This window comes from Dreissena polymorpha, chromosome 2 (assembly GCF_020536995.1).
Source record: "Dreissena polymorpha isolate Duluth1 chromosome 2, UMN_Dpol_1.0, whole genome shotgun sequence".
NCBI classification, from domain to species: domain Eukaryota; kingdom Metazoa; phylum Mollusca; class Bivalvia; order Myida; family Dreissenidae; genus Dreissena; species Dreissena polymorpha.
In genome coordinates, this window is record NC_068356.1 from 153,855,028 (window position 1) to 153,877,880 (window position 22,853).

The window sequence follows — 22,853 nt, forward strand, 5'->3', positions numbered from 1 at the left end:
GGAAGCGCTTGCTTGACCTGGATATTAACTGATTATTTATTTAGCCCTTTTGAATCGCTTCTACATTTTCAAAACGATATTTACATCAAAATAATTATGTAATGTATTTATATCTGTGCTAATATAATAATATTAAAAAAACCGGTGCAGCAACGCCGTACCGCGGTGCGATTTTTTTCACGACATGCACCGCGATATACCGATATACCGGTGAATCGTGACAGCCCTAGTAAATACTCTAGAAGTTACATTTCTAGAAGTCACATTTTTTGTCCAATTGTCATGAAACTTGGTCAGAACATTTGTTTTAAGCTCACCTTAGCACAATGTGCTCATGGTCAGCTTTTGTAATCGCCTTTTGTCCATAGTCCTTTGATTACCTTACAAATCACTGTCACTGTCCTTTCTGTGTTCTGATAACCCTTACCCTGTCATTATCACTGAATCCCTGTGTTCTGGTTACCCTGACCCTGTCACTGCCTTCTCTGTGTTCTGATTACCTTGACACTGTTACTGCCTTCACAGTGTTCTGATACCCTGACACTGTCACTGCCTTTTCTGTGTTCTGATTACCCTGACTCTTGCACTGGCACTGTCTTCTATTTGTTCTGATTACCCTCTCCATTTCACGGCATGCTCTGTGTTCTGATTACCATAACCCTGTCACTTCTAGACTTAATTTATGCACTCTGTGGTTTGTGTTCCAGACTGCTTGATGTGCTCTGTCTTCCAGACTGCATGATGTGCTCTGTGTTTCAAATTGCATGATTTGCTCTGTGTTTCAGACGTCATGATGTGAATTGTGTTTATACTGCATGATGTGCTCTGTGTTTCAGACTGCATGATATGCTCTGTGTTTCAGACTGCATGATGTGCTATGTGTTTTCAGACTGCATGATGTGCTCTATGTTTTCAGACTGCATGATGTGCTCTGTGTTTGAGACTGCTTGGTATGCTCTGTGTTTGAGACTGCTTGATGTGCTGTGAGTTTGAGACTGCATGATATGCTCTGTGTTTGAGACTGCATGATGCGCTCTGTGTTTGAGATTGCATTATGTGCTCTGTGTTCTCAGACTGCATGATGCGCTCTGTGTTTGAGACTGCATGATGTGCTCTGTGGTCTGTGTTTCAGACTTCATGTGCTCTTTGTTTCAGATTGCATAATATGCCCTGTGTTTGAGATTGCATGATGCGCTCTGTGTTTGAGACTGCATGATGTGCTCTGTGTTTCAGACTTCATGATGTGCTCTTTGTTTCAGATTGCATAATATGCCCTGTGTTTGAGATTGCATGATTAGCTCTGTGTTTGAGACTGCATGATGTGCTCTGTGGTCTGTGTTTGAGACTGCATGATGTGCCTTGTGTTTGAGACTGCATGATGTGCCTTGTGTTTGAGACTGCATGATGTGATATCTGAGTCAGACTGCTTGATGTGCTCTGTGTTTCAGACTTCATGATTTGCTCTGTGTTTCAGACCACATGATGTGCTCTATGTTTCAGACTTCATGATGTGCTCTTTGTTTCAGACTGCATAATATGCTCTGTGTTTGAGATTGCATGATTAGCTCTGTGTTTGAGACTGCATGATGTGCTCTGTGGTCTGTGTTTGAGACTGCATGATGTGCCTTGTGTTTGAGACTGCATGATGTGATATCTGAGTCAGACTGCTTGATGTGCTCTGTGTTTCAGACTTCATGATTTGCTCTGTGTTTCAGACCACATGATGTGCTCTGTGTTTCAGACTTCATGATTTGCTCTGTGTTTCAGACCACATGATGTACTTTGTGTTTCAGACTTCATGATTTGCTCTGTGTTTCAGACCACATGATGTACTTTGTGTTTCAGACTACATGATTTGCTCTGTTTCAGACCACATGATGTGCTTTGTGTTTCAGACTGCATGATTTGCTCTGTGTTTCAGACCACATGATGTGCTCTGTGTTTCAGACTTCATGATTTGCTCTATGTTTCAGACTGCATGATGTTCTTCACAGTGACAAGAAGCTCACATTGGTGTTTGAATACTGCGACCAGGACCTGAAGAAATACTTCGACAGCTGCAATGGAGAAATAGACCAGGACACTGTTAAGGTACACTTTGTAACCAGGGCATATTGTATGCTCTAACCGAACTGAACAAGAACTGCTCATGGAGAGCTTTTTTTATTGTCTTTTGTCTGTGGGGCATAGCTGTCTTCAACATTTACCTTGTTAAAACTTTAAAGGCAAGATTTATTTATTGTACAATTTGATAAGATATTGAGCTGATTTTTGGTATGCGAGTCTACCTATATGACTGACAGATGAAGTGTGAGTTTCGTTACGGTCCATTGATTTTTTGAAGTTATGGGCCTTGGACAATTTTCTCTAAAACAGCTGCTGTGTGGGTTCAAAGAGCAGTAGGGGCATTGTGTTCAACAAACACAGTCTTGTTTATTCTTTCAAGGGGATGGGTGGAGTTTAATTTTTGGTGAATAGGGAGAATATACTGTTGGCAGATAGGGAGGTTGGATGGAGACCAAACATTTCATGACAAGAGGGTCATGGGCCCATATCGGTTCACCTAAAACAAAGGAACTAAACTGTTTAGAATATTAAAGGTAATTGAGAAAACAATTAATATTTAATTTCTAGGCAACATTTTAATTTCTTTAAAATAACACTTCTGTCCAAGACCTGTAACTTTGCCAAATTTCAATGGAATGTAATTTTTACATGATGTTTACCCATTGGGATATTGCTGCTGTGTGGCTTCAAAGTGCAGCAGGGGGCATTGTGTTTCATAAAGCAGCTCTTGTTTTTTGCCAGCAAATAATTTAATATTTAGATAAATGTTTTCAATATTATATTTACATGGTTGATTTAAAAGGGCTTGATAGGGAAATGAACCTGATTGTTTATTTATTGAAACTTTTGTGTGTGGAAACCTTTAATTGGTAATTTTAGGCAGTCCTTTGGGGGAAAAACACTTGTTATTGGGAATGGTGTCGTATTTCGGCCAAAAATCTGACCCCAAAAGAAACTGGTCAAACAAAGTTCAATTAAGGATATCTTTTAGTCAATCTGTGAGTTGATTTGTCTGTCAGTAAATCTGTTAAAAAGGTTATATTTGAGTTGTGTTCTGGGAAAACAGGGCTAAATGCATGCCTCATCCATAGCTTGTGCAGTCTACACAGGCTAATTTTGAACGACACTTTCTGCTTAAATGGAGTTTTTCATTTAAAGGAAGTCTCTTCTCAGGGACTATTCCAGTTCAGGCGCAAAGTGTCACCTTTAATTAGCCTGTGAGGACTATGCAGGCTTTTCTGGTGTGTTATCTTAAGCACATGCATTAAACCCAGTTTTCCCAAAGTGTGGCTCGTATTAACCCTGTACCACCTAGATACGTATTTTTACGCATTTGTAGTCCCTTAGAAAGTTACATTTAATTAAATACCTTTCTTACTAGATTCAAGCTTTAAAGGTTTCATTTCCAACCCTTAGATACTGATGAGCAGCAAACAGCATAAAACCTGAACCGACTGCGAGTTACTCACAGGCTGTTCTGGTTTTATGCTGGTTGCCAAAGCCATTTTCACATTGCTTCTGAGTAGGAAAGAGTACAACACTATATCCACATTTCTAAAGCCTTTGCTATGAAGTTTAGATGTGTAAGACCTTTTTTTCATGGCAAGTGATCCACACTTTTTCCTGCGTTATTTGCCCTTGACCAAAGCTGAGAAAGTGTTTGGGTATACGTGACAAAGCTCTCTGTACATCTAAATCAAGAGTTTAAGATTAGAGGCATATTGCTGTAAACCACCTTGAAAATGTTGCAAACCTTAACAAATTGTGGTAAATACAACTAACCTTTGAAAATACTGTAAAATAATTATTATTGGTGGAACATAAATTTGTGTTTATGTAAGGTTGACAGATCCACAAAGTTAACACAAGTACAACGGAGAATGACCAAAGCAAACTCCTATTTTTTTCCAGATTCAGAAATCCACAAATGGACGTGTCCACAAAAGTTATTTATGAAATCCATGAAATTTCATGCCAACAAATAAACATGATTTTACAGTATATAGAGAGGGTACTGGTCAACATTGACAATCTGCACAATTTTTGACTTCAGATATTGATTTGTCTTTGTTTCTAAAAATAAGTTGCTGTTTTCCTTTCATTTCAGTCCTTGTTTTTTGTTCCTTTTCACTATTTTCAGTCTTCGATTTCTTTCCATTTAAGACATACTTTTCGTTCAATTTCAGTCATAGTTTTTGCTTCTATTTTGCTATTTTCAGTCATAGTTTTTATTCCATTGTAGACATTATTTTCATTCAATTTCAGTTATTGTTTTCATTTCATTTCAGTCATTTATTTTTGTCCCATTTTACTATTTTCAGTCATGGTTTTTGTTTCATTTGAGACATTATTGTCATTCAATTTCATTTATTGTGTTCATTCCATTTTAGACATTACATGTATTTTCATTCCATTTGATTAATTGTTTTCATTCCATTTTAGACATTATTTTCATTCCATTTCATTTATTCTTTACATTCCATATCAGTCGTTGTATTTGACCCATGTCACTACTTCCATTGCTTGTTTTCACTCCATTTCAGTCGTTCATGTACCAGCTGCTGCGTGGACTTGCATTCTGTCACGTGAACAATGTTCTCCACAGAGACCTGAAACCGCAGAACCTCCTCATCAACAAGGTATTGACCATGCACTGTAGGGCTGTTACCTCCTCATCAACAAGGTATTGACCATGCACTGTAGGGCTGTTACCTCCTCATCAACAAGGTATTGACCATGCACTGTAGGGCTGTAACCTCCTCATCAACAAGGTATTGACCATGCACTGTAGGGCTGTTACCTCCTCATCAACAAGATATTGACCATGCACTGTAGGGCTGTTACCTCCTCATTAACAAGGTATTGACCATGCACTGTAGGGCTGGTACCTCCTCATCAACAAGGTATTGACCATGCACTGTAGGGCTGTTACCTCCTCATCAACAAGATATTGACCATGCACTGTAGGGCTGTTACCTCCTCATCAACAAGGTATTGACCATGCACTGTAGGGCTGTTACCTCCTCATCAACAAGATATTGACCATGCACTGTAGGGCTGTTACCTCCTCATCAACAAGGTATTGACCATGCACTGTAGGGCTGTAACCTCCTCATCAACAAGGTATTGACCATGCACTGTAGGGCTGTTACCTCCTCATCAACAAGGTATTGACCATGCACCGTAGGGCTGTTTTTATGCTCTCTTAAAGGGGAGGAGCACATAGTCTGGGTGGCACGATTTACCCAAATACGGTCAAAATACCCATATAATATACCCAAATACTCATAATTTTGATACATCAAGACATGTTTGTCCATATTTTTTGACTTTTTTTTAATCAAGTGAAGCAATATTAAGTAAAACGTGGTATCTTAATATCTTAACGCAAACCCTAACCCTATCTTATTAAAAAAATGCACAAATGTGCCATAAAGAATCAAAACTATGAGTATTTGGATATTTTGAGCGTATTTGGGTGTATTTGAGTAAATATTGCTGCCACATAGTCTTCGCTTTGTTTGTCCGTCTCAATGCTAATTTAGATGGAAATGAGTTAGCCAGTGTCTGAAATTTTCCCAATAAAACCTTTCATCCTTCTTGATGTCTGTCTGCTTGTGCGTCTTTCTGTCTGTCTCACTTTTCCTTTGCCCGCAAGATATCAGACACTTATGATCCCAAATTGATGAAACTTGATATGCAGCATCCCTATGGGTTGTAATTGTGCATTCTGATCAGGTTGTTCTGGTTCAATGATTTTCTATGGAGTTATTGCCTTTTGATTATGTTTTGATATTTTATTTATATTTTTCAGTCAAAATCTAAGACAATATGCCATTTACTGTTGAATTTTTGGTTTCCATGCAAGATCTCGGATACCAAATTATCCAAAAATTATGAAAATTGATAGGCAGCATCCATATTATGCTGACATGTGCATTGTTGTCAGGTTGTACCAGTCAAATAATTCATAAGGGACTTCTTGCACCTTGATTTTTATTGTCATTTTTAGTTTGACTATTCATAGAATAGTTAACCTATACTACTCACCATTTGTTGGCGTCTGCATGATGCTTTGCCTGAGGTTAATGTTCATCATCTCCATATCATTGTTTCTGTTTCAGCTATTCAATTGAAAATTCACACATGTTTTCAGTGTCATTATGTGAGATCACTGACCAAGTTCCATATATCTGACTTCCAATTAAGTAGAATTGTGCTCGTTTTTGTACAGGTATCTAGAAATTTACATCAGGTAAACATACAACATCTCCATATGTGTCTTGTTCTAATAAAACTGGGCATAATGCATGTGCGTAAAGTGTCGTACCAGATTAGCCTGTGCACTCCACACAGGCTAATCAGGAAAGACACTTTCTGCTTAACCTACATTTTTCTGTAACAAGGGACTTCCTTTAAACAAAAAATACAATTAAAGCCGAAAGTGACGTCCCTGATTAGCCTGTGAGGACTGCACAGGCTAATCTGAGACAACACTTTACGCACATGCATTTTGCCCAATTTTCACAGAACAAGACACATAGAATTGTTTCTACTACAGGCACTAATTGAAACTGCACACATGTTTGAAGTAACCGTATGAGGTCTGTGTCCAAGTTCTATAACTATGGGCTGCAATTTGTGAAAATTGTGCACCATTTCGTTCTTTTGTATTGAAAATTTTGGCTAATGTTTGCATGTAATTTAGTTGGCTTACTGTAGGTTGTTATTCACCATGTATATTCAGAGAATGGAGAACTGGAGTTGGCTGTTTGTCTCTCTTCACTATGTTTAGTCAAAGAAGATAGAATGAAGTTGGCTAGCTGTATGTTTCTATTCACCATTTATACTCACAGAATGGAGAACTTAAGTTGGCTGTGTGTTTCTATTCACCATATGTATTCAACGAAGGGAGAACTTAAGTTGGCATGCTGTATGTTTCTATTCACCATGTATACATGTATATTCACAGAATGGAGAACTAAAGTTGGCTGACTTTGGACTGGCTCGGGCATTTGGGATACCTGTGAGATTCTACTCTGCTGAGGTAGGCAGGGCTGAGTCTGTTTGTTGTGAGCTTAACAATCAGTATAACCTCAACCTCACTCTGAAAAAAAAACAACTGGGTTTAATTCATGTGCAATTATTGTCCCCTACCGGTTTCACCGGAGGAGACTTATGGTTTGCGCTCTGTGTGTCCGTCTGTTTGTCTGTCTGTCTGTGAGTCTGTCTGTCACACTTTTCTGGATCCTTCGATAACTTCAAAAGTTCTTTACTGGTCATGTACGTAATTCCGGCCACTTTTGGGACTTTTTAAGAAAAATCTTTAGTGTTAGGCAACTGGTTGAAACTAAACTTCACATATATAATCCTGGGTTCAAAACTCACCTAGCATGAAAATTTAAATAGAAATAGATCGGTGAATGTTACTTAATGAACAGAAAATGATGACATGTAAACTATCCATTTTCGTAGGTTAAATGTACCTAAAAAATCGGCCACTTTTCAGTTTGATCTGCAGATAAAATTACAAAGCAATATCTTTTGACAAATGTCCTCAATTTCAGAGTATTAATCAATGTTTATACTATTAAAATTTTTTGACTTGAAATTTAAAATAAACGCGAAATTATTATACCAGATACTCCCCCTACCTATTTTAATAAATATAAACAATGGGAAACTGCTAATTCATTAAAAAATATTTCATTTTAATGCGTTTAATAAATGTTTTCAAAAATAGCTAAAAAAGTAAACACATTTTGTTTGAAAAGTTGACTTCAGTGTTGATTATCAGTAAACGCTTATAATAAAAAGCCTTATATATAATATTAAAACATGTAATCTAGTAATATTCTTATAAAGGGAGGTAATTCATATATATAAAAATTTATATTTAGGTTCTGATTTGTATGTTTTGAATATAAGTTTTTGTACAATTAATTGGTAAAACTTTAATTAAAGTTTATTAGATAAAATAAAAATAATTTTATCAAATATATTTGTTTCTTATATGAATATAATTGTTGCAACTTATGATGACATCACTTTCCCCATGAGCCAAATATTTCCTGCTATATTTGTGACATTTTAACACAAAAGTTTACGGTTATATGGTTCTTTCATTTGCAAAATATTGAGAGTGGGGATGGTTTTCATGTTGATTTTTCTAAATAAAAACAAAATTTGTGCGTTAAGATCATGAAAATGATTTTACACAGGTGGCCGATTTTTTACGTACAGGCCGGAATTACGTACATGACCAGTATATTTTTTCATGAAACTTGAAACATGGATAAATGGCAATATGGGCATTATGCACATCATTTCATTTTCTTCCTACGTCAAAATTTCTTGTTGCTATGGCAACAAAGAAAAAAAAAATCTGACAATGGTAGAGCTGCAGGTAGGGGACACATGTTGCTTGGCAATAGTCTTGTTTGATTTGAATTAATAACTAATGTTAAAAACCTGGTTTCAAGGTGTTACCATTTTTCTTGTCAACAAGAGTTACAGCGTAATTTAAGGCTAAACTTAAATACATGATGTTGATGTGTTTTGATTATATACTTTGAATGAAATTTCTGTGAAATTAACAAGTAATGGATTTTTTTCATTGTTTGAATTGGGCTGTCATATTCTCACAAGCAATCACAAAAGGATGTTGTAAGACTTTTCAATCCACATCAGAAAGATAATGAAAAAGAATTGACCTGAAACAAAAATTGACTTAAATTCCAGGCCTGAAATGCTTACTGATATCTTCCACATATTTTTAGCATAGCACCCAAAATATAAAGTCTTGAAGTTTATAAAAAAAAGTTCCGGTTTTAAAAATGAATGCGAGTCCTGATTTTGTACAAGAAACATTGAAAAAAGGCTCAAAATGTAAACATTTGATCCCCGTTCTGGGATAACTGGGCTTTATCCATATACATAAAGTGTCATCCCTCATTAGCATGTGCAGTGCCCACAGGTTACTCAGAGACAGCACTTTCCGCCTAAATTGGATTTTGGCTTAGAAATGACACCTTTAAAGAATAAATTACATTAAAGTAAAATGTGTTGTCACTGCTTAGCCTGTGCAGACTGCATAGCAAATCAGGGATTATACATTATACTCATGCCTTAAAAAACCCTTCACCCAGAAAAAGGCTCACTTTCAGTTTTAAGAAGTTAATGCAACCCCTGCTTTTTACAAAAAATATTGAAAACATGCTCAAAATGTGAATATTTACATTGATCCAGGTCGTGACGCTGTGGTACAGACCCCCAGACGTGCTGTTTGGTGCCAAGATGTACTCAACCTCTATTGACATGTGGTCAGCTGGCTGTATATTTGCAGGTATGTATTTTACCTCTATTGGCATGTCGCAGCTGGCTGTATATTTGCAGGTATGTATTCAACCAGGGTTTTTTTTTAGAGAAAGGGGAAGACGCTGGACGCTGGGTGAAAGGGGAAAAAAGAGTGCGAAAGAGACAAATTAGGGGAAAAAATAAAAACTGTTCATTTCAATGTCTATAACTCATCAAAAGAGGCTTGTCTCTGTCCTTTTTGTTCTTAAACACATTTAACACGTATTAAAGTCAAAGTCCTTAATTAAGTTGCAGGTGTAGATCTAATTATCGGAAATGTTTTCAACTATATTTCTGTACTGGGGCCGGGGGACGATGTCAATTTTGTGATTTCAATTTCATGATGAATGGGTTGACGATCTTGATCTGCTACAGTATTGGAAGGGAAAGGAGCGGCAGCTGCCGATTGTCTACTTTCACTTTCACAATGTTCGATGTTGATTACCTCAGAATCCTGCTGGGTTATAACGGTTTTCGATGATTCTTTCTTAAAAAATGCCTCGATGCGTTCAGTATCTTCCGAGTCCGAATGTTTTATTTTGTTTGTGTAAGAACGCCAATTGTGAGACATTTTTTTTCTGTTTTCACGTTTATATCTTGGCTTGCACATAGCCCGGATGAAAATTCGACTGGTTTCCGGTAATTTATTGACGAAACACCCTTCTCGCGCAAGACCGGTATCCAGTAAAATAGTCACATGATTATTACAATTAGTTGCCCAGTTTACATGACGTAATTTAAGAGCTATATTTAGAATAACTGGGATTCCCAGATTTTTTGTGTTCGTCTGGAGAGAGAGAGAAAGAATGTTATACATGGTGCAAATTGGATAATTGTCGAAAGCCCAAAGGAAAAATAAACATTTCTTTGAGAGAATATATTATATTTTGGTGAAAAATGATATTTTTGGTGGGGAAATTGTATTTTGAGGGGAAAAATTCTGGTAGGGGAAGACGCCGAATATCGGCGTCACTTTCTTAGTAAAAAAAACCCCTGTCAACCCCCCCCCCCTCCGGGCCATCACTCCCTTACCGTTTACTTGTTGGGGGCTGGAGATTGTTTGAAATATCTGTTTGATTTAAATATATATTTGATAATAGCCTATGGAAAATGATGTCTATGCTGTAAATCTTTCTAACATGTAACACAGTAACACATTAAGCAATTCCTTGTATTTAGCTGATTGTAAGGAAATGTCACCAGACTGAATGGGCAACCCTGTCCCTTTTAGCATCATCCAGGTTATACATCAACCCATTCGAAGAATAGTCTTGGACTCAATACAAGTACCTGAGAGTTTTCATATACTGGGTATCCAGGCTAAAATGGTGCTTATATCATAAACAATGGGCTCTTAACAAAGAATGATGTAAAATATTGCTTTCATTCTAGACTGCATTTTCAAGTAATTTTAGTATATTACACTTTTGAAGAATATTTTGTATTTTAGACCAAAGTCTAAGAAACAGTTGGTGAATATTGGCCCTGTACCTTTTGCGTTCCTAGATTTTTTCCTAAAAGTTAAAAATGCATGTTATCTAAGTCTGAAAAAATGTAGTCTGGGGATTACATGTACATATATATGACTATGATGACTTGTTTATATGTGTATGTATTTCCTGTATGACCCTTGATTTGACCTCAATAACTCTGGCACCAAAAGCACTAATCATACCCTATACTAACAAATCCACTCATGATAATCTTTACTTTATCGCAATATCATAAGAAAATTTCAAATTGTGACGTTGCCATGTAGATCTTTTCAGCTGCCGTGCTTGCATATAATTGTGATGACAGCTAATTTTATTCAGTGAGTCAAATGAGAATGGAAACAGTGTAGATACAAGCATATTTAATGTTACAAAAGTATTTGGATTATGATTCATGTAGGCTCCGTGTGTTTCAGAGATGGCCAACGCTGGTAGACCCCTCTTCCCAGGGAATGATGTCGAGGACCAACTGAAAAGGATATTCAAGTAGGTCTTAGTTGAATGAATCATTTTACACTGATGATCTAACGCGAACATTTGCAAACTTTAATTTGCATAAAAAACTTCCTTACCTCTTATTTTGGAAATATCGCTTAATTTTTAAAATCATTATAACTCTTGGGGTATTCATTTTATGTTTTTTTTGTGGTTGACTGATCCACAAATTAATACAAAAGAATCAGAAAATTTCAGACGCAACAAAGTCCTTGTTTTTTTCTCTCCAAAATCAGAAATCAACATATTGACATGTCCACATAAAAGTCATTTTTTAAAATAATGCATGTAATACATGTTAGAGTATGGTACTGTGTCCGATTGGACGTATACAACTGTGTGTAATACATGGTAGTGTACAGTACTGTTTCAGATTGGGTGTATACAACTGCGTGTAATACATGGTAGTGTACGTTACTGTTTCAGATTGGGCATATACAACTGCGTGTCATACATGGTAATGTACGGTACTGTTTCAGATTTGGTGTATACAGCTGCCTGTAATACATGGTACTGTACAGTATTGTTTCTGATTGTGTCTATACAACTGTGTGTAATACATGGTAGTGTACATTACTGTTGATTGGGCATATACAAGTGCCTGTAATACATGGAAATGTATGGTACTGTTTCAGATCTGGCGTATACAATTGCGTGTAATACATGTTAGTGTAAGGTATTGTTTCAGATTGGGCCGATACAACTGCGTGTAATACATGGAAATGTACATGTATTGTACTGTTTCAGATTGGGCATATACAACTGCTTGTGATACATGGTAGTGTACGGTACTGTTTCAGATTGGGCATAATACAACTGCGTGTAATACATGGTATCGTATGGTGCTGGGTACTGTTTAAGGTTGGGCATATACGACTGCATGTAACACATGGTAGGCAGGGCTCAACATTAACCTAAAAACCAACTTGCCCTGCCGGGCAAGTACTTAAAAAATCTACTTGCCCTCAGAATGTAAAGCCACTAGCCCAAACATGAAATATCACATTAACTGTGAACCTCATATTTTTAATAAAGATCAGCATGATGCACCACTAAACCTTTTTTTTTGCACATTTAACAAAATTATTACAGCAGTTAAAGTCTAATTAAAGTCTAAATAAATGCTCTTTGTTCTTTTTGCACTTGCCCGGGGGGACATCTTGATTATAAAATAACTTGCCCGAACCCAACTTTAACTTGCCAGGGGCAATAGGACGACTGTTAATGTTGAGCCCTGGTAGTGTATGTTACGTTTCAGATTGGGTGTGTTATACATTGTAGTATTCGGTACTGTTTCAGATCTGGCGTATATAACTGTGTGTAATACATGGTAGTGTACGGTACTTTTCAGATTCGGCATATACAACGGCGTGTAATACATGGTAATGTATGTTACTGTTTCAGATTGGACTATACAACTGCATGTAATACATGGTTGTGTATGGTACTGTTTAAAATTGGGCGTGTAATACATGGTAGTCTACGGTTTTATTTCTGATTGGATGTATACAAATGTGTGTAATACATGGAAATGTATGGTACTGTTTCATATTGGGCGTATGAAACTGTGTGTAATACATGGTAGAGTACTGTACTGTTTCAGATTGGGCGTACACGACTGCGTGTTAAACATGGTAATGTATGGTACTGTTTCAGATTGGGCGAATACAACTTCATGTAATACATGGTAGTGTATTGTACTGTTTCAGATTGGACATATACAACTGCATGTAACACATGGTAGTGTATGTTACGTTTCAGATTGGGTGTGCTATACATTGTAGTGTTTGGTACTGTTTCAGATCTGGCGTATATAACTGTGTGTAATACATGGTAGTGTACGGTACTGTTTCAGATTCGGCATATACAACGGCGTGTAATACATGGTAATGTACGTTACTGTTTCAGATTGGACTATACAACTGCATGTTATGCATGGTTGTGTAGGGTACTGTTTAAAATTGAGCGTGTAATACATGGTAGTCTATGGTTCTATTTCTGATTGGATGTATACAATTGTGTGTAATACATGGAAATGTATGTTACTGTTTCAGATTGGGCTTATACAACTAAATGTAATACAGGTTAGTGTACGGCACTGTTTCAGATCTGGCGTATACAACTGCGTGTAATACATGGTAGTGTATGGCAATGTTTCAGATTGGGCATATACAACTGCGTGTAATACATGGTAGTGTACTGTACTGTTTCAGATTGGGCATATACAATGGCGTGTAATACATGGTAGTGTACGGTACTGTTTCAGATTGTTGGGGACACCAACAGAGGAGACTTGGCCAAACATCTCTCACCTCCCAGACTACAAGGTGAGACGAAACTTTTGATTGTTCTAATACTGTAGCAGACCACATTAAAAGTCTGTGTAAAACATAGCAAACAGTCTAGATAATAACTACTGTTATTTTTCCAAGCATCTACACATAACAGATTAGTTTCTACATGCCTTAGGGGAGCGACATAGGGCCGTAGAGGCCCTCTTGTTTTAAATATTATAGTTTAATTTATTGATACTTTAACATCATATTGTTAGCAAAATATTATCATTTTTTTAACAAGTCCTTTCAAGAATTTGTCGTGTCAGCCACATGTTTTGTTATTCATTTCCCTCATTTCTGCTGCAGCAATACCCGTTGTACCACGTGAACACAACGTGGCAGCAAGTAGTTCCTCGCTTGAATGTGAAAGGCAGAGATCTGTTACAGGTAACTGCTGTCGAGTTCCTAACTGGGAATTGCAATGTGTTGTTAATGTGCTGCCATGAAATAAATACCATGTGTTTCTGGGAACCATGATTTGCACCTTAGTTTAAAGGGATCTTTTCACGGTTTGGTAAATTGACAAAATTTAGAAAAGTTGTTTCAGATTCGCAAACTTTCAGTTTAGTGATGATATTTGTGAGGAAACAGTATTACTGAACATTTGCCATGGTCTAATATAGCCATTATATGCATCTTTTAACGATTTAAAAACCTGAAAATTATAAAGCGTTGCAACGCCAAATGATTGAATAATTTGGAGAGTTTTGTTGTTGTTTAAATTTGTGAAACTACGAAGATTGCTTATATAAGGTATAAAATACGCATGTTATGTATGCTTGGCAGGATAGCTCAGTTGGCTAATGCGTTTTTACTTCAGGATTATGGGGGCCACTGGTTCGAGCCCTGATGCGGTCTACTTTTTGTTTCCTTTTTTAAAATTTATATTTGATTTTTTTACTGGAGCTTTTAAAATTAAATGTTTACAATTACCAATATAAAGCATTTAATGACACACTTCAAAACATGCCAAAATCTGTGAAAAGGCCCCTTTAAACTAAGACTTGTTGGTAACTTGAAACCAAGATTTGTTGGTTAGTTAAAATTCAGACTTGCTAGGCACTAGGAACCAATGTTTGTTGGTTAATGAAACTCAGATTTGTTTGTTACTTGTAACCAAAATTTGTACGATAGTTAAAACCAAGACTTCTCAGATACTGGTATCTTAAGTTATTTGGTTTCTGTGAATAATAAATTATGGTATTCTGGGGACCAAGATAAAGATTTGTGTGTTACTGGAAACCATGGTTTGTCAGTTGCATAGAACCAAGGCTTTTGGGGTCACTTGAAACCTAGATTTTTGGGGTACTGGAAACTAAGATTTGTGTGTAATATGAAATCAAAATTTATGTGTTACTGGGAATCAACATTAAAATTGGTGGTTTACTGAGAAACAAGATTTGCTGCTCCTGGGAACCAATAATTATTGGTAACCTGAAACCAAGATTATTGGGTAACAAGAGAGAAAGATCTGTAGGTCAGAGGGAACAAATATTTATTGGTTACTGGGGCTTGATTGGCCATTGTCGGCTGGAGAACTACTTAAATGTACCTGGGTAAGAACAAAATATACTAAAACGTACTTTAGCCAACTTTTATTCCCGCACAAAATCGGATGACCTAAAACGCGCTACAGAATACAAAACAAAATTTTCTTTGAACAAAAACTGCCTCAACATTATTTTTCCGAGTATCAGTTTCGATAATATAGAGGCCATTTTTAAAATATTGACATAAATATGCACATATTTTATTTGGAAAAAAAAGCTGACAACGACCAATGTCGATTTAGAATTCCTGGGTTCATTTTAGTTTATTTTACATTACCAGGGTACATTTACACATACTTTAGAGTACCCGGGATACATTTAAGTAGTTCCCTAGCCCACAATGAAGAATGGAGCGTTACTGGATCCAAATATTGTGAATAAGCAAACATAACTGGAAACTAACATTTGTTGGCTACTGGACTCAAGATTTTTGGATTACTGTAAGATTTTGTATGATGGTTAATAGGATTTTATGTTTATGTTAGATATTTTGAAATCCTAAATGTTTTGGTACTGGCAGTCTTTAAACCAAGATATGTCATGACCGTTGTTCAGATTTTACTCAAATTGAACCCCTAAAAAAGCATGTTGAAAGTAGTGTTTGAAGTGCTTCATTTGTGGTGTGACAGGTATATGACAAACCATTCGACTAATACATATACCGGTATTAACTTAAAAGGAGGCTTGACAAACTTTTTTCAGAAATTATTTTTAGGTTACAGTGTTTTCTATTCAATTTAGAGAAATTTTTTCTTTGTATAACAGTGTTTTCTATGTTATTTAGACAATTTTTTAAAGAAATTATTTTTGTGTAACCGTATTTTCTATTCTGTTTATTTCAGAGACTACTGGTGTGTAACCCTAGCGGTCGTTTGTCAGCAGAGGAAGGTCTTCAACACGGCTTCTTTAGTGACCTTAGTCCGTCCGTCCGTCTGCCTGCTGACCCCTTCTGACCTCCCTGGGGCGTTGTCATGGTGACAAGTGAGGTATCCTGGCCTGGAGGCCTGTCTAGAGGTCAGGACGTAGGGTCATCATTATGACACCTGATCAGCAACAGATCACACAACTGGAGAAGCAATCTTATTTATAAATTAGTGAATACTGTGAAATCATTTATATTTGTCACCTTGAAATATTTATGGTATTTCAAAAAATGACTTTTTCATGGACACGTTAGTTTGTGGATTTCTGATTTTTTTAAACAAAGAGAAATAAGAGTCAGGGCTTTTTTTCCTGTTTTTGTGAAGAGGCCTTTGGCCCCCCCCTCCCACCCCATTTTGTGAAAAAATGAGTCGTGAACTGTTCAAAATTGTGAAAAAATGAGTCACAAACTTTCAAAAATTGTGAAAATTTGAGTCACGAATTTCTTGAAATTGTAAAAATTTGAGTCGCAAACTTCTTTAAATTTTGAAAATTTAGTTGCTATTTTCCCAAAATTGTGATAATTTTAGTCGCGATTTTCACAAAATTGTGAAAATTTTAGTTGCGATTTTCCCAAAATTGTGAAAAACGGCCATTCTCACAGAAGGAAAAAAGCCCTGAGGTTGTGTTAAATTTGTGGATTAGTCCACCCATGAAATCAATGAACATTAATGTTTCATGATTGATAATGATAATACAGTAAATTTGCAGGGGAATAGAATTAACATCAGTTAAAAACTGTCATTTTTGTGAAGTATTGATTTTGAGAATTTCAAGTATCATATAAGAGAATATCGACAATTAACGCACAAAGCTTTGCATTTTTCATTTTATTTTTCTAATGAACTTAAATTGCCGTCTGGATGAATCAGGAATTGTTAAAAATGTCTCACAAGTGAACACAGGCTCTTATCTTTTCAGTGCATTGTGTCGATGGTTGTACCATTAGTTGTTGTAATTGTGTGTTTAATTTTGTACTGCATGTGTTGTAATCATGCCTGTGCAGACTTCATTAAGCCCCGTTTTCCCAGAGACAGGCTTGTATATGAATCAAAATCAAACTCATGTAATCGAGCGTCATCGAATACCATGAAAGTGGCGATTACAGAAAAGCTTATTGTCTCTGCTCAGAAATATGAACAGCTCGCCCAAGCTTGTGGTTGACGCTTTCTACACCTCTGAAAATAAACATATTTGAAATGTACTTAGTTTTCTTAAAGTCAATTATGCCAGGTCTGGTAATAAAGATCTCTTATCAACTCTAGAGCCTGTATCAGCTATGGTGTTCTCTTATCAACTCTAGAGCCTGTATCAGCTATGGTGGAGCCTGTATCAGCTATGGTGGAGCCTGTATCAGCTATGGTGTTCATCTTGAGAGCATCTTTGTGGCTAAAATTCACGAAACAAACAAATGACCTTTAAGTTAATAAATGGGTTTAAAGATATTTAATGTTTATATGTTTTGTCAGTTAGGTCAATTGACTTTTTTTGTCAATTTGCAAATATTCCTGTGACACGAGTACATATGCTTTCGTCGTAATTTAACTTGTGAAATGTGCAATAAAGTTTTAACAAAATATAATGCTAACTTGTGCATTTGTAATGTCAACCATTGTTTGTTTTTTTGGCGTAGCTGTTTAACCCAGCTTTTCGCTTTAAATAACCTTTATATAACGCCAGAAGACCCGAATGAATAAATTCGAATATTTTATTGGCTGATTTGAGAGAGATTCACCCAGACCTGTGTTTACATCACTGCGTCTGGGTACAGCGTATAGGATGTAAAATTGTTCAGTGTAATGCATTCGGGACTACTCTCTGCATGTTCATACAACACTAAGACACCATTTTTTAACCAGTTGCGTATTAAAATCCATCTCTCAGAATTTCATGCTCAGCACGCAATGGTTACTAAATTGTGAGGTGAAGACATTATGGACTAACGATAAACGTTGATAACACAGTATTTCGTTCGTGATGAGAAAACCAACGCTACCGAAATTGTTAAGTGTCATGATAAAAGGGAAATCATTTACTGATCTATCCACAAATGTTTGCCGTACTCTGTCAGCCTGCCTGGAAATCGTTCCTAAAAGCCTGAATAGGCTGGCCGAAATTTGCCAGTTTTCTATTTATAACACAGTTTTACTTCAATTCCCTATTAAAAACTACCCGAAAGTATTGTGCTTAGATGTTTCATTTACAAGACGCAATAAGATTTTTTTTTAACTCTTTATTACGCTAAAATGGGTCTCGTGCTATATGCAGCCAGTGAAGCTATTGTCCAACCTGAACATATCGCAATATGGTCAGGAGATACTTAATGAAACCTTGCATGATTTTTTTTTATAGAGGACAGCGTTGCCCCTAACCAGACTGGGCTAGAGCTACGCTGGCCGAAACGCGATGAGTCCAATTTTCGCACGACGCGACTCTAAAAGCGTGATTTGAATGTGCCGAAGGGAAACTGCATGTTTATCAAATATAAACATACTATATATTTCTATGGTGAAGAAATAAACTGGTAATAAGTCATGTAAATACACATGTGAGGTGATCTCATAAGTTTTATCTACGAACATTATTTTGTGGTTTGAATATACATGCAATTTATAAAAGATTTCATGAGGTGGATATGCGACTTACAGGTATAAACACTATACACCAACAACAATAAAATCTTTGTTTTAAACTAAATTATTAAGAAAAGTAATTTTTTTATCTTTATTCTAAGGTCAGGATGAACTCCAAATATTTTCTTTGGTGTAGCTGTTAAACCCAACTTTTCACCTTAAATGACCTTTTACATAACGCCAGCAGATCAGAATGTATACACTTCATTTATACCATTGGCTGATATGAGCATAAGCACACCATACATTTGCAACATCGCCGCGTCTTTGAGTATAGGATGTAACACTTCAGTGTAGGAAGATTACCAGTAAATTCCATCCCCAAGACTTTCAGGGTCAGAGCTGGATCAGTAAATCGTCAGGGAAGACGGAATGTACTATTGATAAATGTCTTATGTTGAGAACACAGTATTGATTTCAAGATATCAAATAACACGAATTCTACAGAAATAAATGAATGAAACCCTATCAGTAAATGTTATTTGTCTTGTATTGTGAGACTAAACTACCAAAAAAGTATAGTGTCCTCGATAGAAAGGAAATTGTTTAGTTATCTAGCAACACATGTGTTATGTGTGCAAGCCAGAATATGCCAGCGACATTTGCCAGTTTGCTATGAATAACACAATGTGACTTCAATTTTTTATCACAAAGTATGGTGGTTTGATGTTCCATTTACACGATGCAATCAGATGTTTAAAGACCCACATCACTCTGAAATTGTCTTATACAATATGCTGCCAGCGTTGCTCCAGCCCCGCCTGCACATCCATGTTGTTTTGTCAGGATATGAATATTAAATAGGCTACTCTGGAGATACTGGGAATCCTTGCGTTCTGTTTTGTAGCGGAAAGTGTTGTCCCTGACCAGACTGCTCAAGTGCATATGCCATAAGACAAATGTTCGCTTCATGCCGATGTAACAGTGTGATTTGAACGTGTGGAAAGAAAAATGCGTCTTAATAAACAACATATCATATGTTTTGATGACTAGGAAATAAATTCATAACAAACCATGAGGACATATATGAGACGGTCTCGCGTAGTGAAATTGTATCTACAAACACTATTATGTGGTTAAGAATATGTCCACTTCATATTAAACATTTCATGCGACGTATATGCTAATATCAAGTGAAAAAAGAACACAACAATTCTTAAACCTTTGTTTTTAATAAAGAACATCTTAGAAATGTCAATGTTCTACCTATGTTTGGTCGAAAAATATGACCACTAATCGTTGTGGCACTTTGTCAGAACATGTTTTAATATTAGCTCTGCTGTGTTCGAAAATGAAGACAGATGTACATGGAGGTGGTTAATGCCAAGTTTGACTCAAAAGTAAAGCAATTCTGTAATAGTTCAAATTTAATTGTTTGGTGAATAGTGGCCCTGATTACTTACCAAGTTGAAACAATCTTTGACTAATAGGTACCTTTTAGACATGACCTAGTTAACAGCCTTACACATAATTACAAGAGACGTGTTCGTCACAAACACAATGCCCCCTATTGCCCCGCTTTGAAATAAAATTTCAATATATCATTTGTCAGGTTTAGAAATTACCTCCCTTTTATAGCTGATTACTTCCCTTGGATTTTATTTTTTGACTTTTTACCTTGAAGGATGACCTTTACCTTAAAATTTGTTTTTATTATATCCTTTAAATTTTTTTACTACACTTGTGAAATTGATCTGTACTTGCCAAATGATATAAAATAGAAATTATCTCCCTTTAAAGCTTGTTACTTCCCTTGGATTTAGTTTTTTGACCTTTGACCTTGAAGGATAACCTTGACTTTTCACCACTCAAAATGTGCAGCTTCATGAGATACACATGCAAGCCAAATATCAAGTTGCTATCTTCAATATTGCAAAAGATATGGCCAATTTTAAAGTTTTCGGACAGACACACAGACAGACTGACAGTTCAACTGCTATATGCCACCCTACCGGGGCATAAGAAGGTTCCTCTTGACCAGTTTTCTACTAAACTTAAATGTTAATAAATAATCATAGTGTTTCTTCTTTTGACATGAAGACTAATAGACAATAGGTATTTTGAAATTCCCTTGTATAGCTAAAGCACATGCATCTTTGATATTTACGGTGGGCAAATGCACTCAGTGTGTTGTTATGTGTCAAACGCTGTACCTTAATACATGCATTTAGAAGTCTAATATTGTCTTCCATATGGCAAACAAAAGAAAACATTACATGTAAGCGCAACAAAGGTAAACTAGTTTATTTTACCATTTACAACATAGAAATACATCATACAATACATTTATTTAGTCATGTCACAAAATCCAAAGGAACACAATAGTGAATTGTTGAAATACAAGTTTCAAAAGTTACCAAGTATCGCAAATCATTAACACTACTATTCAAGTGTCACACTATAAATGTACTACTCAAGTGTCACAAAATAATACCACTATTCACATGTCACAAAATTGCAGTACTTTTTAAGTGTCACAATAAAACAGTACTATTTAATGTCAGAGCATAAGATTTAAAGCAAAAGTCCTAAAAAACCTTCACACATGATAATAATAATACAGGCAGTCTCCTGTAATAATGATAATGTATTCATGGAGATCATCTTATTATGGTCAACATTCTGCCAAGATATGCTAAATTTTCCCGAAGTCTTAAGTGTCATATTGGGCAGCCAATCAAGATTTAATAAGTCGCGTTCTGAGAAAACTGGGCTTAATGCATGTGTGTACAGTGTCATTGCAGATTAGCCTGTGCAGTCCGCATAGACTGATCAGAGATGACACTTTTAGCACATGCATTAAACCCTGTTTTCCCAGACCGAGGCCTAAGTGTGAGCTCTTTGTAAGGTGGACACCCATATGCTCAGCACCGAGTGTCAAGGTCAAGTAAAGCAGGTCCACATCTAGGTGTTCCTGATGCCAAGGGCTTGTTCCAATTCCATTCGTCGTTGCTGAACCTGTGTAACAATCACATGAAGAGATCAATTGTCATATCTTTTAAAAACGCCTTGGCTTTTCATATCGTTTATGTATATTTATATTCAACTAATGATCCATTGATGGATGGCTATTAAGTTTTAACCATGTTGATACTGATACTGATTTGTGTCCATTTTATCCTCTATCTTTCGAAAACTATATTTACAAGAAACTACAAGCACATCTAATACAGTAAAAGTATCATTAATAGTATTTTAAAATATGTTTTTAGGGGAAATGCCGATCTTATCTGGTATAATTACGAATCCAAACACTTTGTGATACAGTAAAGGTAGTATAAAAAATCTGCCTTGAAACTTGGAGGTTCCCAGTTACATCTCTACTCCCAGTTTGATCTCTACTTAAGAAGCATCCCAGTTTGATCTCTACTTAAGAAGCATCCCAGTTTGATCTCTACTCATGGAGCTACCCAGTTAGATCTCTACTTAAGAAGCATCCCAGTTAGATCTCTACTTAAGAAGCATCCCAGTTCAATCTCAACTTATAAGCATCCCAGTTCGATCTCTACTTAAGAAGCATCCCAGTTCAATCTCTACTTAAGAAGCATCCCAGTTCGATCTCTACTTAAGAAGCATCCCAGTTCGATCTCTACTTAAGAAGCATCCCAGTTTGATCTCTACTTAAGAAGCATCCCAGTTTGATCTCTACTTAAGAAGCATCCCAGTTCAATCTCTACTTAAGAAGCATCCCAGTTCGATCTCTACTTAAGGAGCTATCCTTGTGATCAATTTTCTATTGTCTATAAGTTCATAAATTGTTTATGAACTCGTAAAATGGTCCATGAACAGATGTAGTTCTTGATAAAATATGTGCAACATGTTTATGAAATTTTGGTTCATCAACTTATATTTCATTTCATGCACACAATCTGCCCATTTGTTGTGCATGGTCTGTTCATAAACATTCATTAAGGTTTTGCTGGGGCATCTCCTAAGACATTGAGTACTGGTTTTTCCAAGGAAACAGATACACAAAAATAAACGCTTTTTATGCACACCAGG

The 22,853-nt window shown here is 36.2% G+C and overlaps 3 protein-coding genes across 5 annotated transcripts in view; 2 read left to right on the top strand and 1 right to left on the bottom strand.

Moving 5' to 3' along the window:
* Window positions 1-22,853, top strand: part of LOC127869527 (calcium-binding protein P-like) — a 141,693-nt gene that overhangs the window by 25,883 nt on the left and 92,957 nt on the right. The window lies entirely within an intron of this gene.
* LOC127869526 (cyclin-dependent kinase 5-like) overlaps window positions 1-22,853 on the top strand; it is a 159,672-nt gene that overhangs the window by 12,941 nt on the left and 123,878 nt on the right. Inside the window, exons 4-11 of one of the 2 annotated variants that reach the window (XR_008044657.1) lie at window positions 1,974-2,091; window positions 4,611-4,706; window positions 7,040-7,114; window positions 9,316-9,412; window positions 11,333-11,402; window positions 13,678-13,738; window positions 14,054-14,134; window positions 16,140-16,311. Coding sequence is in view for 1 of the 2 variants with exons in the window: in XM_052412163.1 (XP_052268123.1) it covers window positions 1,974-2,091; window positions 4,611-4,706; window positions 7,040-7,114; window positions 9,316-9,412; window positions 11,333-11,402; window positions 13,678-13,738; window positions 14,054-14,134; window positions 16,140-16,250 (709 nt within the window). In the remaining variant the exon portion in view is untranslated. Of the gene's footprint in view, window positions 1-1,973; window positions 2,092-4,610; window positions 4,707-7,039; window positions 7,115-9,315; window positions 9,413-11,332; window positions 11,403-13,677; window positions 13,739-14,053; window positions 14,135-16,139; window positions 17,801-22,853 lie in introns of those variants that run through there. The other variant, XM_052412163.1, reaches the window with a different exon arrangement.
* LOC127869524 (SWI/SNF-related matrix-associated actin-dependent regulator of chromatin subfamily D member 1-like) overlaps window positions 21,081-22,853 on the bottom strand; it is a 53,219-nt gene continuing 51,446 nt past the window's right edge. For both annotated transcript variants that reach the window (XM_052412160.1, XM_052412161.1), the window contains one exon: window positions 21,081-21,809. In XM_052412160.1, coding sequence (XP_052268120.1) covers window positions 21,756-21,809 — 54 coding nt within the window. In that variant the 3' untranslated portion in view covers window positions 21,081-21,755. The remainder of the gene's footprint in view (window positions 21,810-22,853) is intronic.